This window comes from Thamnophis elegans, chromosome 16 (genome assembly GCF_009769535.1).
Source record: "Thamnophis elegans isolate rThaEle1 chromosome 16, rThaEle1.pri, whole genome shotgun sequence".
NCBI classification, from domain to species: Eukaryota; Metazoa; Chordata; class Lepidosauria; order Squamata; family Colubridae; genus Thamnophis; species Thamnophis elegans.
Genome location: NC_045556.1, coordinates 11,454,827 through 11,473,266, shown reverse-complemented (window position 1 = coordinate 11,473,266; position 18,440 = coordinate 11,454,827). Strand labels below are relative to the sequence as shown.

The following is an 18,440-nucleotide window of genomic DNA, read 5'->3' as shown; positions in this document are numbered from 1 at the left end:
AAGAGGAGTGAAAGGGGAGTGGAGTTTGCAGGAGACAATTAGTTCGTGACTCTCCGAGACTCCTTGCCAAGTTTTGCAGATAATCAGCCTGGCAGCTCTCCAAGCCAGATAAGGCCTGTGACTGTAAATCCTCCCTTGAAAGACTTTGCTGGATGTGAATGAGAAGAATTCACAGTCAATTAATAAAAGGGGTTTTTGTCGGGACCAGGAGTTTGCTTCATGCTCTCGGGAAGCCTCAGTCACAACACAGGGTTAGAACCAGACATTACCTTCATCAAAACACATTTTTTAAATTATGCTATGGAGATATACAAAGCAGCCTAAAAGAAGTGAGATCGCAAGGCCTTTAGCTAGACAAATTACACAAATTGAAATATACGGATGATTGACCAATAGGCCTGGAATATACATATATATATGGTCTGTAGAGATTCTCCGTCATCCAGGTCATAGTTGTCCCAAAGGTGTCGTCCCTCCCCCCCAGGAATCAACTGGACTTTCTTGTTTTTCTTTGAAGTTGCTACACTTCTTATCCAAGAAGCTTCTCCAGTTCTGGCTGGATAGTGTGGGAATGGAAGGATTTATACTCCTTGCAGACAGCTGGTCATTTGCATCCTTTTAGAGGGTCGTTGAAGCACTTGGAGGTTTATTTGTGCCTTCAGAGTCACCTGAGTAGTGCTCCTGGTTCCTGTAGTCTGGAATTTTTTTCTGGAAATCCTTTCCTACTCCCTCAGCATTCAAAGGGTGTGTTCCTCCCAAATTGCATAGCTAAAACATCTGTAGAGATTGAGAATTGAGAATTGAGAATAAGTTTATTTATAGGCCGCCCTTTTCCCTGAGGGGACTCAGGGCGGCTAACAACTTATATGGGAGGGGATACATACAGTGACGTATAACATAACGTAATTAAAAGAATAAACAACATTCATACAGCATTCGGGTGGGGGCGAATTATAATCTTTACCCCCAGGCCTGACGGGATAGCCAGCTCTTGAGGGCTGCGCGGAAGGTCTGAAGGGTGGTGAGGGTACGAATCTCCACGGGGAGATCGTTCCAAAGGGTCGGAGCTGCTACTGAAAAGGCTCTCCTCTGCGTAGTGGCCAGCCGGCACTGGCTGGCAGATGGCACTCGGAGGAGGCCTAATCTATGAGATCTAATGGGTCTCGAGGAGGTAATTGGCAGAAGGCGGTTCTCAGTCCTCCAGGGCATGGTGGTCCCAAAAGTGCTTTTTTTTTCCAGGAGGCAACTGGACTTTCTTCTTTTTCTTTGACGATGTTTCACTTCCATTTTTTCTCCAGAAATCCTTTCAAGGTCCAAGGTTCAAGGTTCATTTTATTTATATGCTGCCCTATTCCCAGCGGGACTCGGGGCGGCGCACAAACCCAAGAAGGGGAAGGGAAACACAAAAACTACAACAAAAAGTACAGGGCATTTAAAACAACCAAAAGCCACACGATTCGAGAGGGGAAGGGAACTCATCGACCCCAGGCCTGCCGACACAGACAGGTTTTAACGGCTTTTCGGAAGGCCTGGAGAGAGGTGAGGGTCCGAATCTCTGCGGGGAGCTCGTTCCAAAGGGCCGGAGCCGCCACAGAGAAGGCCCTCCCCTGGGTAGTGGCCAGATGACATTGGCTAGTAGACGGAACCCGGAGGAGGCCTACTCTGTGTGATCTAATGGGTCTTTGGGAGGTAATTGGCAGCAGGCGGTCTCTCAAGTCACTTTCATACTCTCTTTCATACTCCCATGAACCCCCTTTGAATGGAGTTGGAGTAGGAATGGATTTCCAAAGGGATTGCTGACTGCAGGAATCATTAGCAGTACTCAGGTGACCCTGAAGACACAGAGAAACCTCCAAGTGACTCTCTAAAAGGATGCCAATGACTAACTCTCTGCAAGGAATATAAATCCTTCCATTCCCTCGCCATCCAGTTAGAGCTGATGAAACTTCTTGGATGAGAAGCAAAACAACTTCAAAGGAAAACAAGAAAGTCCAGTTGTTTCGTGAAAAAAGCACCTTTGGGATACATATATATGATTCAAGGCAGAGGTGGGTTCCTACCAGTTCGCACCAGTTCGGTAGAACCGGTTCGTCAAATCTACCGAACCGGTTAGAAGAAAGCAGGCCACACCTACAGAAGAGGTTCGAAAAATTTTTGAAACCCACCACTGATACACACGTGCACAAACACACAAACACACACACACACACACAGAAAGAGAAAGAAAAAGAAAGGAAGGAAAAAAGAAATAAAAAAGAAAAAAAGAAAGAAAAAGTGAGAGAGAGATGAAAGAAAGGAAAAAGGGACAGAGAGACAAAAGGAAGGAGAGAGAGAGAGAGAGAGAGAGAACACATGGCCGGCAAGCCACTCCCACCAGGTCACATGGCCGGCAAGCCACTCCCACAAAGGAGGCCACACCCACAGAGTAGGTTCGAAAAAATTTTGAAACCCACCACTGGTTCAAGGAGTTAATGGAGCTCGAGATGATGTGTATTATGCCAGGTAACATGGTGAAAATGATGTTTCCAATTTATGACTTTTTCCCTTGAAAACCAGTGTCTACTTCTGATTTTTGGCAAAAAAACACCCCATAGCGAACAATGGCTTCACTTTAACGACTGCGAGAAAAAAGATCATAAAATTGGATTGGTCACGTGGGTGACTGTATTGCGACCGTCTTGATTTACAACCGCAATGGGGAGGCTCCACTGCAGTCGTAAATCGAGGACTACTTGCGTTGGTGATTTTTCTCTTCCTTTGTAGATGTTCGGTTGCAAAGTTTTAGCCCTTTGTTTGCTGAATTGGAGCAGAGTCCATGAATATTCTTTTTTTTATTATTATTAAAATGTTTTTATTTTCCATTTTTCATTTTCATACAGTCACATATATACTGTGCATAGCCAGGGCCATACAACATTAAACAATAATCACAGCAATTCCTCTTGTCACCAATACCCCCCAAAATAGAAACCCAATATACCTCTTCCACTCTCCATACACCTCTTTCTTCCGCCCCCCTCCAACTTTCCATCTTCCCTCCATCATTCCCCTCTACCCTACTTCCCCTCCCCCTCTACCACTCCTCTCTCACAGTCCACTCCCTCCCTTCCTTCTCACCCTCCCTCCCATCCTCTCTCCCGTCCTCTCTACCACTCTTCCTTCTATCCTACTCCTCCTCCCCTTGGTGTATTTAGTCCATGAATATTCTTGATGGCATCAGAACTATATAGCAATAGCAGTTAGACTTATATACCGCTTCATAGGGCTTTCAGCCCTCTCTAAGCGGTTTACAAAGTCAGCATATCGCCCCCACAGTCTGGGTCCTCATTTCACTCACCTCGGAAGGATGGAAGGCTGAGTCAACCTTGAGCCGGTGAGATTAGAACCGCTGAACTGCAGATAACAGTCAACTGAAGTGGCCTGCAGTACTGCACCCTAACCACTGCGCCACCTCGGCTCTACAGTAACCAAATGTCATTCACTGTGGAGGTCTTTAAGAAAAGACTGGTCAGCCACTGGTCTGAAGTGGTATAGGGTCTCCTGCTTGAGCAGGGGTTGAATTAGAAGACCTCCAAGGTCCCTTCCAGCTCTATTCTGATTGATTGATTCATTCATTCATTCATTCATTCATTGCATAATTATTGACACAAGTGACATCCTTTTAGATTTGACCTGCCTCAAGGATACACATCCACTCTACACAATACCCATGGCCCACCTCTCTGCTCATTTTGCTCCCTTCCTTTAATGTAAAGCATGATTTACATTATGCCCCCAATAAATATTTAATGCTACTTCATAATCTTGCTTTTTAGTGTTAAGATGAAGAGGGGGGGGGAAAAACGGGCTCAATTACCTTGAACCTCTTTTGCATGAAAAATTGATGATGATATGTTCGTCTTAGAAAACCTCTTGCACGCCCTGTGAAATTTCTCCGTGGGCCATCAAATACATGTTCTGTAATAAAATATTTATTGTAGTTATTGGGAAAAGTTTGGGAGAGGTTGGAGTTTGAAAGAACTCCAACACTCTTGTATAATTACAGCTGCGCTCTGTGAACCAGAGAAGGATCGATTGGAGTTCGTTTGCTCTCTGATCTTAGCGCAGAATGTGATTAAAGTTGCAGAGAAAGAATACTCAACTTAGAAGTGAGGCTAAACCTGCTTTTGATTGCTCCACTCTGTTGTTTTTTACTTGGGTTTTGTTCAGTGGTGGGTTTCAAAAAATTTTGGAACCTCTTCTGTAGGTGTGGCCTGCTTTCCAGGTCCACTGTTGGAACTTCTTTTAACTGGTTCGGTAGATTTGACGAACCCACCTCTGGTTCTACCGAATAGGTGCGAACTGGAAGGAACCCACCTCTGGTTTTGTTCCATTTGCACATATCCTAACATTATTGGGATTATCACAAAACACTTTCCACTCCTTGGTTACTATGACTGCAGAAAGAACTTGGGGCAAGGTGACTGAAAACCAAGAATAACATATAAATAGGTATAAAGATAGAAATCAGAAATGGGGAAAAGATTACTTTTTCAATCTGGGAACTATTCTATTAATGGGTATAAAATAGCAGCAGAAGTTAGAAATCTAGATATGTAAACAAAGAGGAAGTAATTTGTGTAATTGAACAATGAACATTGAATAATTAAATAAACCATGTAATTATTTGGAAATTAATAGTTATAAATGTGATGTTTACTTGATGTTTATAATATTTGATATTATTAATAGATCATAGATAAAATTGAACAGCGGGCCTAATCAAATAACACAAAATTTTCAACAAGGATAAGTGAAGATGAAGATGAATAGCTATTGGGAATAATAGTTACAACTATTGGGTGTATAAGATTTACTATCTCTATTCAATAGAGATTGTACCCAGACAATACAGTGTTATTGTGAATATAGAAATTTTATATATAACCAAGAAAATTGTACAATAATTGCAAAATTGAAATTGTGATGTAGAATAAATGGAAAATATGCACTAAAAATATTTATATATTTTTTTTAAAAAGAAAAGCAAGAATACCATGCTGCAAAGGTGTGCTGGCAACCTGTCCGCAGGTCAGAGGTGGGTTCCTACCGGTTCGCACCTATTCGATAGAACCGGTTCGTCAAATCTACCGAACCGGTTAGAAGAGGTTCCACTAGAAAGCAGGCCACACCTACAGAAGAGGTTCCAAATTTTTTTGAAACCCACCACTGACACACACACACACACACACACACACACACACAGACAGACAGAAAGACAGACTGACAGAGAGAGAGAGAGAGAGAGAGAGAGAAAGAAAAAGAAAGGAAGAAATAAATAAAGAAAAAAGAAAAAAGAAAGAAAAAGAGTGTGAGAGAGAGATGAAAGAAAAAAAGAAAAAAGGGACAGAGAGACAAAAGGAAGGAAAGAGAGAGAGAGAGAGAAAGAAAGAAAGAAAGAAAGAAAGAAAAGAAAAGAAAAGAAAAGAAAACACATGGCCAGCCAGCCACTCCCACCAGGACACATGGCCTGCAAGCCACTCCCACAAAGGAGGCCACACCCACAGAGTAGGTTCCAAAAATTTTTGAAACCCACCACTGCCGCAGGTATATCAATGGTGTGGATTTCGTTAGACAGAAGCACTGATCGCTCAGACAGCTGACTGAGGTCAGTCACAAGCAGAGGCTAAACTGGCTCATAAGACAAGGGTGACTTTTGGGTGGCATCAGCTGGTAGACTCTTGTTCCTTTCCTGCTGGATTTTTTGAAATACCTTGGTGGAACAAATCTACAGTATATATGAAGGAAGGAAGATTTCCAAAGCAGTTTGCAACTTGATTTTTTTTAAAAGTCACGATTGAAAAGAAAAAAGAAGGATAGACTAGACTAGACTAGACTAGACTAGACTAGACTAGACTAGACTAGAACAGAACAGAACAGAATAGAATAGAATAGAATAGAATAGAGTTCTTTATTGGCCAAGTGTGGTTGGACACCCAAGGAATTTGTCTTTGGTGCAGATACTCTCAGTGTGCATAAAGAAAAATAAAATAGAACGCATTCATCAAGAATCATTAGAATAGAATAGAATAGAATAGAATAGAATAGAATAGAATAGAATAGAATAGAATTCTTTATTGGCCAAGTGTGATTGGACACACAAGGAATTTGTCTTTGGTGCAGATACTCTCAGTGTACATAAAGAAAAATAAAATAGAACGCATTCATCAAGAATCGTAAGAATGGGATGGGATGGAATGGAATAGAATAGAATAGAATAGAAATTCTCTATTGGCCAAGTGTGATTGGACACACAAGGAATTTGTCTTTGGTGCAGATGCTCTCAGTGTACATAAAGAAAAGTAAAATAGAATGCATTCATCAAGAATCATTAGAATAGAATAGAATAGAATAGAATAGAATAGAATAGAATAGAATAGAATAGAATTCTTTATTGGCCAAGTGTGGTTGGACACACAAGGAATTTGTCTTTGGTGCAGATGCTCTCAGTGTACATAAAAAGAAAAGATACCTTCGTCATGAATCATAAGGTGCAACCCTTAATGATAGTCATAGGGTACAAATAAGCAATCAAATCATACTAGGAAACAATCAATATAAATCGTAAGGATACAAGCAACAAAGTTATAGTCATATAGTCATAAGTGGGAGGAGATGGGTGATAGGAACAATGAGAAGATTAATAGTAATGCAGACTTAGTGAATAGTTTGACAGTGGTCAGGGAATGATTTGTTTAGCAGAGTGATGGGGTTCGGTGGGAAAAACTGTCCTTGTGTCTAGTTGTTTTGGTGTGCAGTGCCCTATAGTGTCATTTTGAGGGTAGGAGTTGAAACAGTTTGTGTCCAGGATGTGAGGGGTCTGTAGTGTGCAGTATTGCCACATTTTGGGGCCAAATTTTAAAGTTTCCATCTTGCCCTTTTGATGCCAGGCCAAGTATTGCAGGTTGACTCTGCTGACTGCCAGCAGTTTAGCAGTTCGATTCAAGGTGAACTCAGCCTTCCATCCTTCCAAAATTGGTAAAATGAGGATGACAGATTGTTGGGGGCAAGAAGCTGACTCTGTAAACCACTTAGAGAGGGCTGTGAAAGCCCTGTGAACCAGTGTATGCCTAAGTGCTATTGCTATTTAAGTTTCCCATTGAAGGAAGAGAGAAGGCCTCCCAATACTTGAACTCTGTAGAGATTCTCCATCATCCAGCTCATGGTTGTCCCACAGGTGCTTTTTCAAGAGGCAACTGTACTTTCTTGTTTTTTCTTTAAAGACATTTAAAGCTTCTCCAGCTCTGACTGGAGGGTGGGGAATGGGGGGGGGATTTATATTCTTTGCAGACAGCTGGTCCTTTGCATCCTTTTAGAGGATCATTGAAGCACTTGGAGGGGCTCCCAATTCTTCTTTCTCATGATCTCCCCAGTTGTCTTCACTTCTCTTTCTGCTGTTCCAGGTATGTCAGAGCAAGAGTATGGACAGCAAGTCGACCAGATAAATGAAGAAGAGTAGACAGCTTAGGTATAAGACCAACATCTAGTCTCTCTCCTGTTTTTGCAAGACAATTGAGAGTGCTCTACTTGTTAGATACTAAACACAACATTTCTCCCTTTGGTCACCCTCGAGAAGTCAACCCAATCAATGAACTAATTGTCAGGTCTGCAGGCATCTTTTCTTTTGGATCTTTGGCCTGCCACACTTTCTATTATTCTCCTATGCATTTTCTATTGTGGGAAAATGGGAGGAGGGATTGTACGAAGTTAGATGCTATGTAGCCATAACAAAATTCTTTCTAGAAAGCCAAGGGCATCCTTTGTCTTTGCACCTCTGCACCTGACTGGAACTGGATGGGTGGAAGCTGCCAAGCATGGCAGTGGGAGATTGGACCATGTGATGGGCTTGTGGGTGTGGGGGCAAGATCTTGAACGTTCAACTAGGTGGGGAAAACCAGGACGCTTCCAGATTTGGGTTTTCCCAGATGTGCCAACATGGCTCTCTTAATAAATTGGAACTTTGAGCAATACTTTGCCTTGGACTCTGATTTAATTTTGGATGATATTTGGAACCCTGACATTAATCTACTTTTCTTTTGAGGCTAGGATGTTGTCCTTTCAAGTCTATTGTTACTGTTGTTATTTGTCTTTTTGAAGGATGCTTCAGGAAAGGTCCTGGATCACTGGAGTATCATGACCAGCGAAGAAGAGCTGGCTACCTTGCAGCAATTTCTGCGTTTTGGGGAAACCAAGTCCATTGTGGAGCTGATGGCCATTCAGGAGAAAGAAGGGCAATCCATTCCTGTCCCCACGACCACAGCCAGTATGGATATTAGGGCCTTCATCGAAAGCTGCAATCAGAGAAACTCCAACCTTTCTGCTTCTTTGGACAAAATGCACCCCATCCACGTCCATCACTTCGAAAACGTGGTCAACAACATGGCGTTTATGCTGCCCTTTCAGTTTTACAGCCCCGTTCCACCACCTCTGATCGGTTCGCTCCCGGAAAGGCTCTTGGTGGAGTCCTCTCAAGATCACAGTCCTGACTTAAAACAAGACGACTACATGCCGTTTGCTGAAAACAGTTTCTTAACTTCCAATCCATCGTTTCAACCAGAAAAGGAGAAGCGGACCATCAGCCCGGACCTCACTTTGAAACTGAAAGAGGACATGTCACCGAGTGGTTTGAAAACTCAGACCTCCAAACCGGAAGCAAGCCAGGTATCTCCAGAAACTAAGATGAAGTCAGTGGACAAAAACGGCGCCGGAATAAGGAAAGGGCGCGTTTTCTGTACAGCCTGTGAGAAGACCTTCTACGACAAGGGCACTCTGAAGATCCACTACAACGCGGTCCATCTGAAAATCAAGCACAAATGCACCATCCAAGGCTGCAATATGGTTTTCAGCTCACTGAGGAGCCGAAACCGTCATAGTGCCAACCCCAACCCGAGACTTCATATGCCCATGAACCGAAACAACCGGGATAAAGATCTCCGCAACGGCTTGTCCCTCCGAGGTCTGGAGGAGAACAAAAGGACCGATTTTAGCCTTTTGCCTCCCGATCACAGATCGGCTCCGATCTATGGGAGTTCTGGGACCGATGCCAAAACCCAGCCGGGTTTTCACCACAGCGGGCACAACGGTGTCCTCTTCCCCAATTTGAAGACGGTGCAACCTGTGCTCCCCTTCTACCGCAGCCCGGTCACCCCGGCCGAAATAGCAAATACCCCAGGTACGCTCCCTTCTCTGCCTCTGGTTTCCTCGTCTGTACCTGAACCGCAGGGCTCCAGTGAGTTGCCCTTCGACCCCTTGCCTAAGAAAAAATCCCGTAAGTCTAGCATGCCCATCAAGATAGAGGCAGAAGCTGTTGACACCACTAGCCCAGCTAATGAAGTGGCCAGTTCAGAAGACGATGGGACTCCCAAGGCGGTAAGTGAAGGGTCGGTGGAGATGGGGGTGTCTAGGATAGAAAAAAATGCCAATCCTCACACGGAAGAGCAACCTCACTCCGAGGCGTCCGTTTCCAAGGATGGAGGGCTCAAAACTTTGCAGGCTGAAAGGGACAAACTGCAGACCAAGCCAGACCAAGACAAATCGCGAAGAATAGCCTCTTGCGAACACGCATGCGAAGCCTTCAACCAGCACCACGACGTCACCAAAGCAGCCTCTGAGCCCTACAGCTTCCTTAGAGAACCGCTGAATTACCGGATCCCCATCAACAGCTGGCCCGAACTGCATTACCACTTGTTGAGTGGGAGCAGTTTCAACACGCTCTCCGACCGGAGTGCGGCGGTCCCTGAGTTTGAAGGGTGTAAAGAGATGGATCACGGCCACGCCCAGGCCCTAGGCCTCCCACAGGAAGACACCCGCTTTTGTTGCGACATCTGCCTGAAGACTTTCAAAAGCCCTTACAGTGTCAAAATGCATTTTAAAAACGTGCATCTAAAAGAAATGCACACTTGCGTCGTGGAGGGTTGCAATGCCGCGTTCCCCTCGCGTAGAAGCCGAGACAGGTAAGGATGGGTGGGGGCAAAATCACTGTGTGCCCCTCCCCCTTGTGTTTAAAATAGAGGGCTTCTTCTATGTTTTTGAGGAGGGGGTGCAGCAATCTATTTCATGCCTGCTTTTTCTGGACCATTACGCTTTTTTGTCAGAACAGAATTAAAATGGAAATCCATTGTCAAAAGGTTCCCTTAGGATAACAAAAGTTGAAAGGGACCTTGGAGGTCTTCTAGTCCAACTCCCTGCTTAGGCAGGAAACCATACACTATTTCAGACAAATGGATATCCAAAATCTTATTAAAAACTTCCAGTGTTGGAGCATTCACAACCTCTGGAGGCAAGCTTTTCCATTGATTAATTGTTCTAACTGTCAGGAAATTCCTCCTTAGTTCTCCTTAGCTTAGCTTCTCTCCTTGATTAGTTTCCACCCATTGCTTCACAACCTCTGGAGGCAAGCTTGTCCTTCAGGTGTGGGTCTGAAAGCCTCAGACTAATCCTGAGAGAACAACAATAAAGGGCAATGGTAGAATAAAAGAGTTGGAAGGGAACTTAAAGGTCTTCTAGTCCAACCCCCTGCTTTAGGCAGGAAACCCTACACCACTTCAGACAAATGGTTATCCAACATCTTAAAAATGTCCAGTGTTGGAGCATTCACAACTTCTGCAGGCAAGTTGTCCCACTGATTAATTGTTATAATTGTCAGGAAATTTCTCTTTGGTTCTAAGTTGCTTCTCTCCTTGATTAGTTTCCACCCATTGCTTCTTGTCCTGCCCTCAGGTGCTTTGGAGAATAGCTTGACTCCCTCTTCTTTGTGGAAGCCCCTTAGGTATTGGAACACTGCCATCATGTCTCCCCTGATCCTTCTTTTCATCAAACTGGACACATCCAGTTCCTGCAACCGTTCTTTATATGTTTTAGCCTGCAGTCCCCTAATCATCCTCTTTCGAAAGAGTCTCAACATCTCAACACTGAATTAAACCCTTTTGCCACCTTCTGACAAGCAAAGTCAGTGGGGAAGCCAGATCCGCTTAAGAACCATGTTACAAACTTAACAGCAGCAGTGATTCACTTAAGAAAAGTCGTAAAATGGGGGCAAAACCCATCCACTATCATAAACACATGAGATTGCCAAGGGTTCCAATTTTAATCACGGGTTTGCTGCAACAATTGTGTGAAAAGTGGTCGTAAGTGACTATTTTCAGTGCTGTCATAGCTTCAAACAGTCCCTAAAAGTGATTTTCGTACATCGACCCATGTCTACATGATCTTTAATGCTAGTTTTGTATTCCTATCCCACCTTATTATTTTTTCCCTGGTTTTCTGATTCCTACAATTCTATCGCTGTGATGTGCTTCTAATTGGCGCAGCATTAATAGAAAGAGCTCCATGCAACTTGTTCTTCTCCACTCCACTTTTTTTCAAAAATAACATAAACAGAATAACAGAATTGGAAGGAACCTTGTAGGTCATCAAGTCCAACCCTCCACCCAAGGAGGAGACCCTACATTTCTGACAAACGACAGTCCATTCTCTTCTTGAAAGCTTCCAGTGATGAAGCTCCCACAACTTCCGAAGGCAACTTCTGTTCCATTGGTTTGATTGTTCTCACTGTCAGAAAATTTCTCCTTATTTCTAGGTTGAATCTCTCCTTGGTCAGTTTCCATCCATTATTCCTTGTCTGGCCTTCAGGTGCTTTGGAAAATAGCTTGACCCCCTCCTCTCTGTGGCAACCCCTCAAATATTGGAAGACTGCTATCCTGTCTCCCCTGGTCCTTCTCTTTGTTAGACTAGCCATGCCCAGTTCCTGCAACTGATCATTATATACAATAATAATACAATAGCAGAGTTGGAAGAGACCTTGGAGATCTTCTAGTCCAACCCCCTGCCTAGGCAGGAAACCCTATACCGTTTCAGACAGATGGCTATCCAACATCTTCTTAAAGACTTCCAGTGATGAAGCTCCCACAACTTCCGAAGGCAACTTCTGTTCCATTGGTTGATTGTTCTCACTGTCAGGAAATTTCTCCTTATTTCTAGATTGAATGTCTCCTTTTTTTCAGTTTCCATCCATTATTCCTTGTCTGGCCTTCAGGTGCTTTGGAAAATAGCTTGACCTCTTTCTCTCTGTGGCAGCCCCTCAAATACTGGAACACAGCAACCATGTCTCCCCTGGCCCTTCTCTTCACCAGATGAGCCATGCCCAGTTCCTGCAACCATTCTTCATATGTTTCAGCTTCCAGTCCAGTGGTGGGATTCAGCCAGTTCACACCTATTTGGGAGAACCGGTTGTTAACTTTCTAAGCAGTTTGGAGAACCGGTTGTTGGAAGAAATCTCATTTTATTTTTTTCCACTTTACAGGGCTAATCCTGTAAGGAAGGCAGGAAGGAAACATTCTGGTGTTGTTTCCAGCCTCATCTTTATTGCTCTGCTTACAGAAACTGCCTCTCCGGTTAACCCTTTGTAAACATTGTAACAAAGCGCTCATCAACATGAGTGACATTGAGTTGACCACACCTACCCAGTCACATGACCACTGAGCCACGCCTACCCAGCTGGTCATTAGGGCAGAGACCCGGTTGTAAAATTATTTGAATCCCACCACTGTTCCAGTCCGTTTTAACATTTAACAGTTTTTATTTCTTTTTCCTTAAACAGGAAGCTCCCCTGCTCCTCTCTCTTTTTTTCTTTTTACTCTAGATATTTCTTTTTCTTTTCTTCCTCCAGACACAGCTCCAATTTAAACCTTCACCATAAACTTTTAACGAAAGATCCTTTGGACCTCAACAAGAACCATTTCAACGCCATCGATCTCTTGAAGGACATGGCCAAAGACGTTTGCCCGGAGGCCTGCTTGAAAGGGCATCTGGAGCAGCACACCTCGGTCATTTTCAAAAGCACAAACAGGACCGGCAGCTTGGTTTTCCCCATGAGCAAGATCGCACAAGCCTGTCCCGAGAGCTGCGGGCACGACCCCAACGAGGGAGCCATTCTGGATTTAAGCACCACGTCTAGCGTTAAATCGGAGAGCGGCACTCACTCCTCCTGGGATTCGGACGGAGGGAATGAAGAAAGCCCTTTAGAGGACAGCAACGAAAGCTGTGAAAGTATCTGCTTGACACCCAACGAAGAGCTCTACCAAGACTGTTGCCCGGTGGAGACCCCTAACCCGAATTTTCCAACCACCCCTTCCTGCTTGCCCATCACCTGTCACCTCTGTCAAAAAAGCTACAGCAACAAAGGGACGTTCCGAGCCCATTACAAAACCGTGCACCTCCGTCAGTTGCACAAGTGCAAAATCCCCGGCTGCAACACCATGTTTTCTTCCGTTCGTAGCAGGAATCGACACAGCCAAAATCCCAATTTACACAAGAGCTTGAGCAGGTCACCCCACAGCCCCCTGCAATAGCTGAGTTTTTTCAAGAGCATTTCAGTTGCGGTTGTGTTCTATTTATCATTTCAGCGTCTTCCTTTTTCCTTGTTAAGCATTAAGGAAAAGAGGCGCATGGTTTCACTGGCTTTTCCATAGATCCTGTCCCAGAATATACGAGGTGCAATACCGTTCTCGTTTCCGATGCACCCACCCAAGGGGTTAGGGTTTGTTTTTTTGCAGACTGTAAACGTGGATGCCAATATAATAACGAGATACAGAGCTAGCCCACAATTAGTCCGATTTCCCCCCCCTCTTCACTCTTTATCCTCTCTTATAAAACAAAGACCAGCTTGTGACACCAACGTTTTGCATTTGACGCCCAGATGCCATTTCCGGCACCAGTCCTGTCTTCGTTTTAACATCTCAGAGAAGCGTTGCCAATTTTTTTTAACTACCGGTTCGGGTGTTCACACTCGTGCTCCCACACGACCCTTCTGTGCATGCGCAGAAGGGTCGTTGGCGGGTGGGCGCAGCCTCCCGCTGCCGCTACTACTGGTTCGGCCGATCCGGGCCGATCCAGCAGCAACGCACCTCTGATGTAGTTCCTCCCGCCAGCTGACTTGACAGTATTAAATGAATGTGGCGATTTCCCCATAATTTATTATTGTGTGCCTGGGAACGGAAAGGTGGCAGGTTTAAGAAAAAGAGCAGCTTTTGATTCTGGAGTTCTTGGTGGCAGTAGACATTCTGTTTGAAGCCCCATTATTCTGTTCCGGCTCAGTGGCTTGTACAACTGTTCTCACCACATTTGAAAACAGGACAATTCCACGGGTTTTCTTGTCTCTCTCTGAAGAAGAGAGTTGGCTTCAAGATGGGCCTATGAACTGCCAGATGCTAAACCCACTCCGCAGTTCTTGGGTGTCTCTTGAAACTTATTTCCAAGGAACCCCGTATCTTTTTTTTTTTTTTTTTTGCAAAGGAAACAAACCCTGGAAACAATGCAAGTTCTAATTTTTTTTTTGGGAAAGATTCTCCATTGACTTTTGAGAGCATTTGGCATGAATTCTATACAGGACCAGCGAAACCTGAGATGCATTCAAACACTTTGAACCACATGTCGGACATTTTGAAATGCAATGTATAGTTTTACTGCACTTTTTTATTGCTATGTTGAGAAAAATTAAATCCTGGGTTGGTGGGGGGGGGGGAATTGAATTCGAGATTTTCCAGAATTTGGCAGGAAGCGACGCGACGGAGAGAAGATCTATGAATATGAATAGATATCTATCTATTGTGTTGATGTACAATGCCAGGCTGGGGCAGACAACCGATATTTTATTACGACATTAATCAGAATCGTCCACTGACTTCGATGATGCTCTGTTTTGTATTAGCACATTGTTTCGTATAAGTGAATAATATTCCTCATCCTGGTCATTATGCGTATCACTTTGGTATTATGTCTTATGCACTTAACAGCATTGGAATTGGTCTTACATTTTATCGAAAGAACACTTTTGTTCTATTTCCTTTTCAATCAGGCAATAGCATTCCCGTGGTTGGGTATGCCCTGTGCAACTATGTTTGGTGAAAGAACTATGAGCAGTGAAAGCAATTCGAAGATATATTTTTTATCACTAAACCTTTGAATGATAAAGGAGGAGAGCCTGATACTGATATGTGCAATAGCATCCAATGGAGGTCAAGGCAGTTAGACATAGAATTCAAGCCCACCGTATCTTTTTCCATTGATTTCAACTCTCCTTTTTAATTTCCCTTGTTGATGATGATGATGTTGTAAAATTGCTCCCGTCTGATGTTTTCTTACTGTTCTGCCAAAGTAATGCTGTTTTGTATTTCTCCAGAATTTTTATGTGTTAATAAAAAAAGTATAACATGTTCTCTCAGTTGATCCTAGTTAAACTAAATCCACATTGCAAATGGAACTGAGGCACATGGGTGAAGGCTGTTTGCAGAGTGGACAAGTGCAGCTTGTCGATCAGAAGGTCGGCAGTTCAGCGGTTCGAATCCCTAGCGCTGCGTAACAGAGTGAGCTCCCATGACTTGTCCCAGCTTCTGCCAACCTAGCAGTTCGAAAGCATGTAAAAATGCAAGTAGAAAAATAGGGACCACCTTTGGTGGGAAGGTAACAGTGTTCCGTGCGCCTTTGGCATTTAGTCATGCCGGCCACATGACCACGGAGATGTCTTCGGACAGTGCTGGCTCGTTGGCTTAGAAACAGAGATGAGCACTGCCCCCTAGAGTCGGGAACGACTAGCACATATGTGCGAGGGGAATCTTTACCTTTACCACGTGCTGGGAGATACCATCAAGAAGGTCCTTTCTCTGATAGCTGGCCTCTGCGTCTTGGATAGTGAGAGAAAGAACAGAATGGCTTACCAAATTAGCACCGAGAGCAGGAGTCTCCAAACTTGGCAACTTGTGGACTTTAATTCCCAGAATTCTGATAATGCTGCTGAGGGATTCTGGGATTCAAAATCCACAAATTCCAGAGATTGGAGATCCCTGGCTTAGAGAGCCAAGTAGAAGGAATAGAAAGAGGGAATCCTTGGGTTTAAAGCTAGTAAGATCTTTAGGTGTTTAAGTAGCATTTAGTTTTTTTGGATTCGATTCTATTTGAAGACCCTTTTTGAACACACAAAACAAACTATCCAATCCCTGTTAACGAACAAGCAGGAACTATCCTGTTTCCCTGAAAATAAGACCTCCCTGGATAATAAGCCCAATCGGGCTTTTGAGTGCATGCGCTAAAATAAGCCCTTCCCCTAAAATATTTAAACACATACGTAGCCGGTCCCTGTCATTCCTGGGATAAAGGGAGGGAATATGCCTCATGTGCCCCACATTCACCTGTCGTCCATGTGGAACGGCCTTGCGGAGGCCGCTCCCACAAATCCTAGCTACCATGCCTCTTCTCTTAGTGGCGGTCGCAAAAAGAGCAGCAGGCCCAGTGACGCTAGGGCGGGCAAGAGTGTGCCAGAAACAGAGACAGAACTTCTGGCCCTCTCTGGATCAGGTGAGCCATTGGCTGAGGTTAAGAGGCTTCCTGCACCTCAGAAATAATAAGACCTCCCCAGTGGTGGGATTCAGCCAGTTCGCACCTATTCGGGAGAACCGGTTGTTAACTTTCTAAGCAGTTCGGAGAACCGGTTGTTGGAAGAAATTTAATTTTGGTTTTTTTCCCCCACTTTACAAGGCTAATCCTGTAAGGAAGGCAGGAAGGAAACATTCTGGTGTTGTTTCTAGCCTCATCTTGATTGCCCTGCTTACAGACACTGCCTCTCCGGTTAACCCTTATTGCATTCTAACAGCTAAGACGAAGCGCTCATCGACGTGAGTGACGTTGAGTTGGCCACACCCACCCAGTCACATGACCACTGAGCCCCGCCTACCCAGCTGGTCATTAGGGCAGAGACCTGGTTGTTAAATTATTTGAATCCCACCACTGGACCTCCCCGAAAATAAGGCCAAGCGCTTATTTCGGGGGTCAAAAGAAAATAAGACCCTGTCTTATTTTCAGGAAAACACAGTATATTCTGAGGTAATGGAAGTTTCTGAAGCAGTCAAAGGACATTGAAGAAACCACCTAGAGAGTTCCAGAAGATGGAGAAGTAGGTCCAGTCTCTGCCTCTTGTGACAAACATGGCTCACACTCCAGACCTAAGCTTTAGGAAAACACATTCTTCTCCAAAACAAGATGAAGACCATTATTGTTAGGTAGACAAATGGTTCACCAATTCACTCCAGTCATCTGGCCGGCCAGCCTTCACTCAGAAGGGGAAAAACACCCTATGAATAAGCTTATATTCTACGTTTGCTTAACCATAGCTTTGTTGAATGAAGAACAACTGGTTGGGTTCACACAAATTGCTGAGTCATAAAAATAGCTAAGAAACTAGAGCGGCTAGATCAGGGGAGTCAAACTCTGAGGGGTGTCGGCCACAAAGTACAGATACAGATTAACAGAGTTGGAAGGGACCCTGTAGGTCATCTAGTCCAACCCCCTGCAGAAGCAGGAGACCCTACATCATTTCTGACAAATGACAGTCCAGTCTCTTGAACGTCTCCAGGGATGAAGCTCCCACAACTTCCGAAGGCAACTTCTGTTCCATGGGTTGATTGTTCTCAGTGTAAGAAAGTTTCTCCTAATTTCCAGGTCGAATCCCTCCTTGTACAGTTTCCATCCATTGTTCCTTGTCTGACGTTCAAGTGCTTTGGAAAATAGGTTGACCCCCCTCCTCTCTGTGGCAGCCCCTCAAATACTGGAAGAGTAGTCTTGCCTACCCCATTAAAAAGGAAGATTGGTTATCAAAGACAGAACATATGGGTTAATCTGTTTAAATAATAAAAAAAAAACCTTGTAGATTGGCTTTTATATTTTGATTGACTCTCCAAGCTTGTTCCAATCTAGTTTCTGAACATTTCGTTACCAGACTAAGTAACATCATCAGCGGGGTCTTCTTGTCCTATTCCTCTTTAGCTTATGCTCCTGATACTATGCTCCTTTAGCTATACTCCAAGACACTCCTAATTCATTGCAACATGTGTTGGCTGCTTGGATTTACATGGGGAATGCTTGCCATCCAGATTCACCCGGTGACTATTCGCTCAAGTAATGGCGTGTAGAATTAGGCCTTCTGTCATGCTCATCCTTGAGGTTAGCTCGCGTCATTAAATAGGAACGCCATTTCTTCTCCAGCCTACCAGCTCCACCTTATCCGGAGCAGTTTCATTTCCCTGGGACACTTGATGGACGAAAATTAAGGAGGAGGAGGGTAGGAAAAATGGGAGAAGGGGGTGCCGTGTAGTAAAGAAAGGGTTGCCATATAATTGCCGTATAAAGAAAAAAATGGTCCGTTTTTTGGTCGTTTTTGGCCCCCCTCCAGCCCCCAGGAGCATCTACAAGCGTCCTAAAGGCTATTCATTCCCTTTTTTGACAAAAAAAAAAAAAGAGCACACCCGTTTTCGTGAAAAACGGACCGTTTTTGGGAGGTCTGCAGAGTGCAAAAACTTTTTTTTTTAATTTGCCTCGTCAAAATCTTGGTGCACCTTATACTCCGGTGCGTC

General features: G+C 44.1%; 1 protein-coding gene across 1 annotated transcript in view; it reads left to right on the top strand.

Annotated features, from left to right (window-relative positions):
• BNC1 (basonuclin 1) overlaps window positions 1-15,211 on the top strand; it is a 38,778-nt gene extending 23,567 nt beyond the window's left edge. The window contains exons 4-5 of the mRNA XM_032232475.1: window positions 8,137-9,992; window positions 12,707-15,211. Of these exons, the coding sequence (XP_032088366.1) occupies window positions 8,137-9,992; window positions 12,707-13,388 (2,538 nt within the window). The 3' untranslated portion in view covers window positions 13,389-15,211. The remainder of the gene's footprint in view (window positions 1-8,136; window positions 9,993-12,706) is intronic.
• The last annotated feature ends 3,229 nt before the right edge of the window (window positions 15,212-18,440 follow it).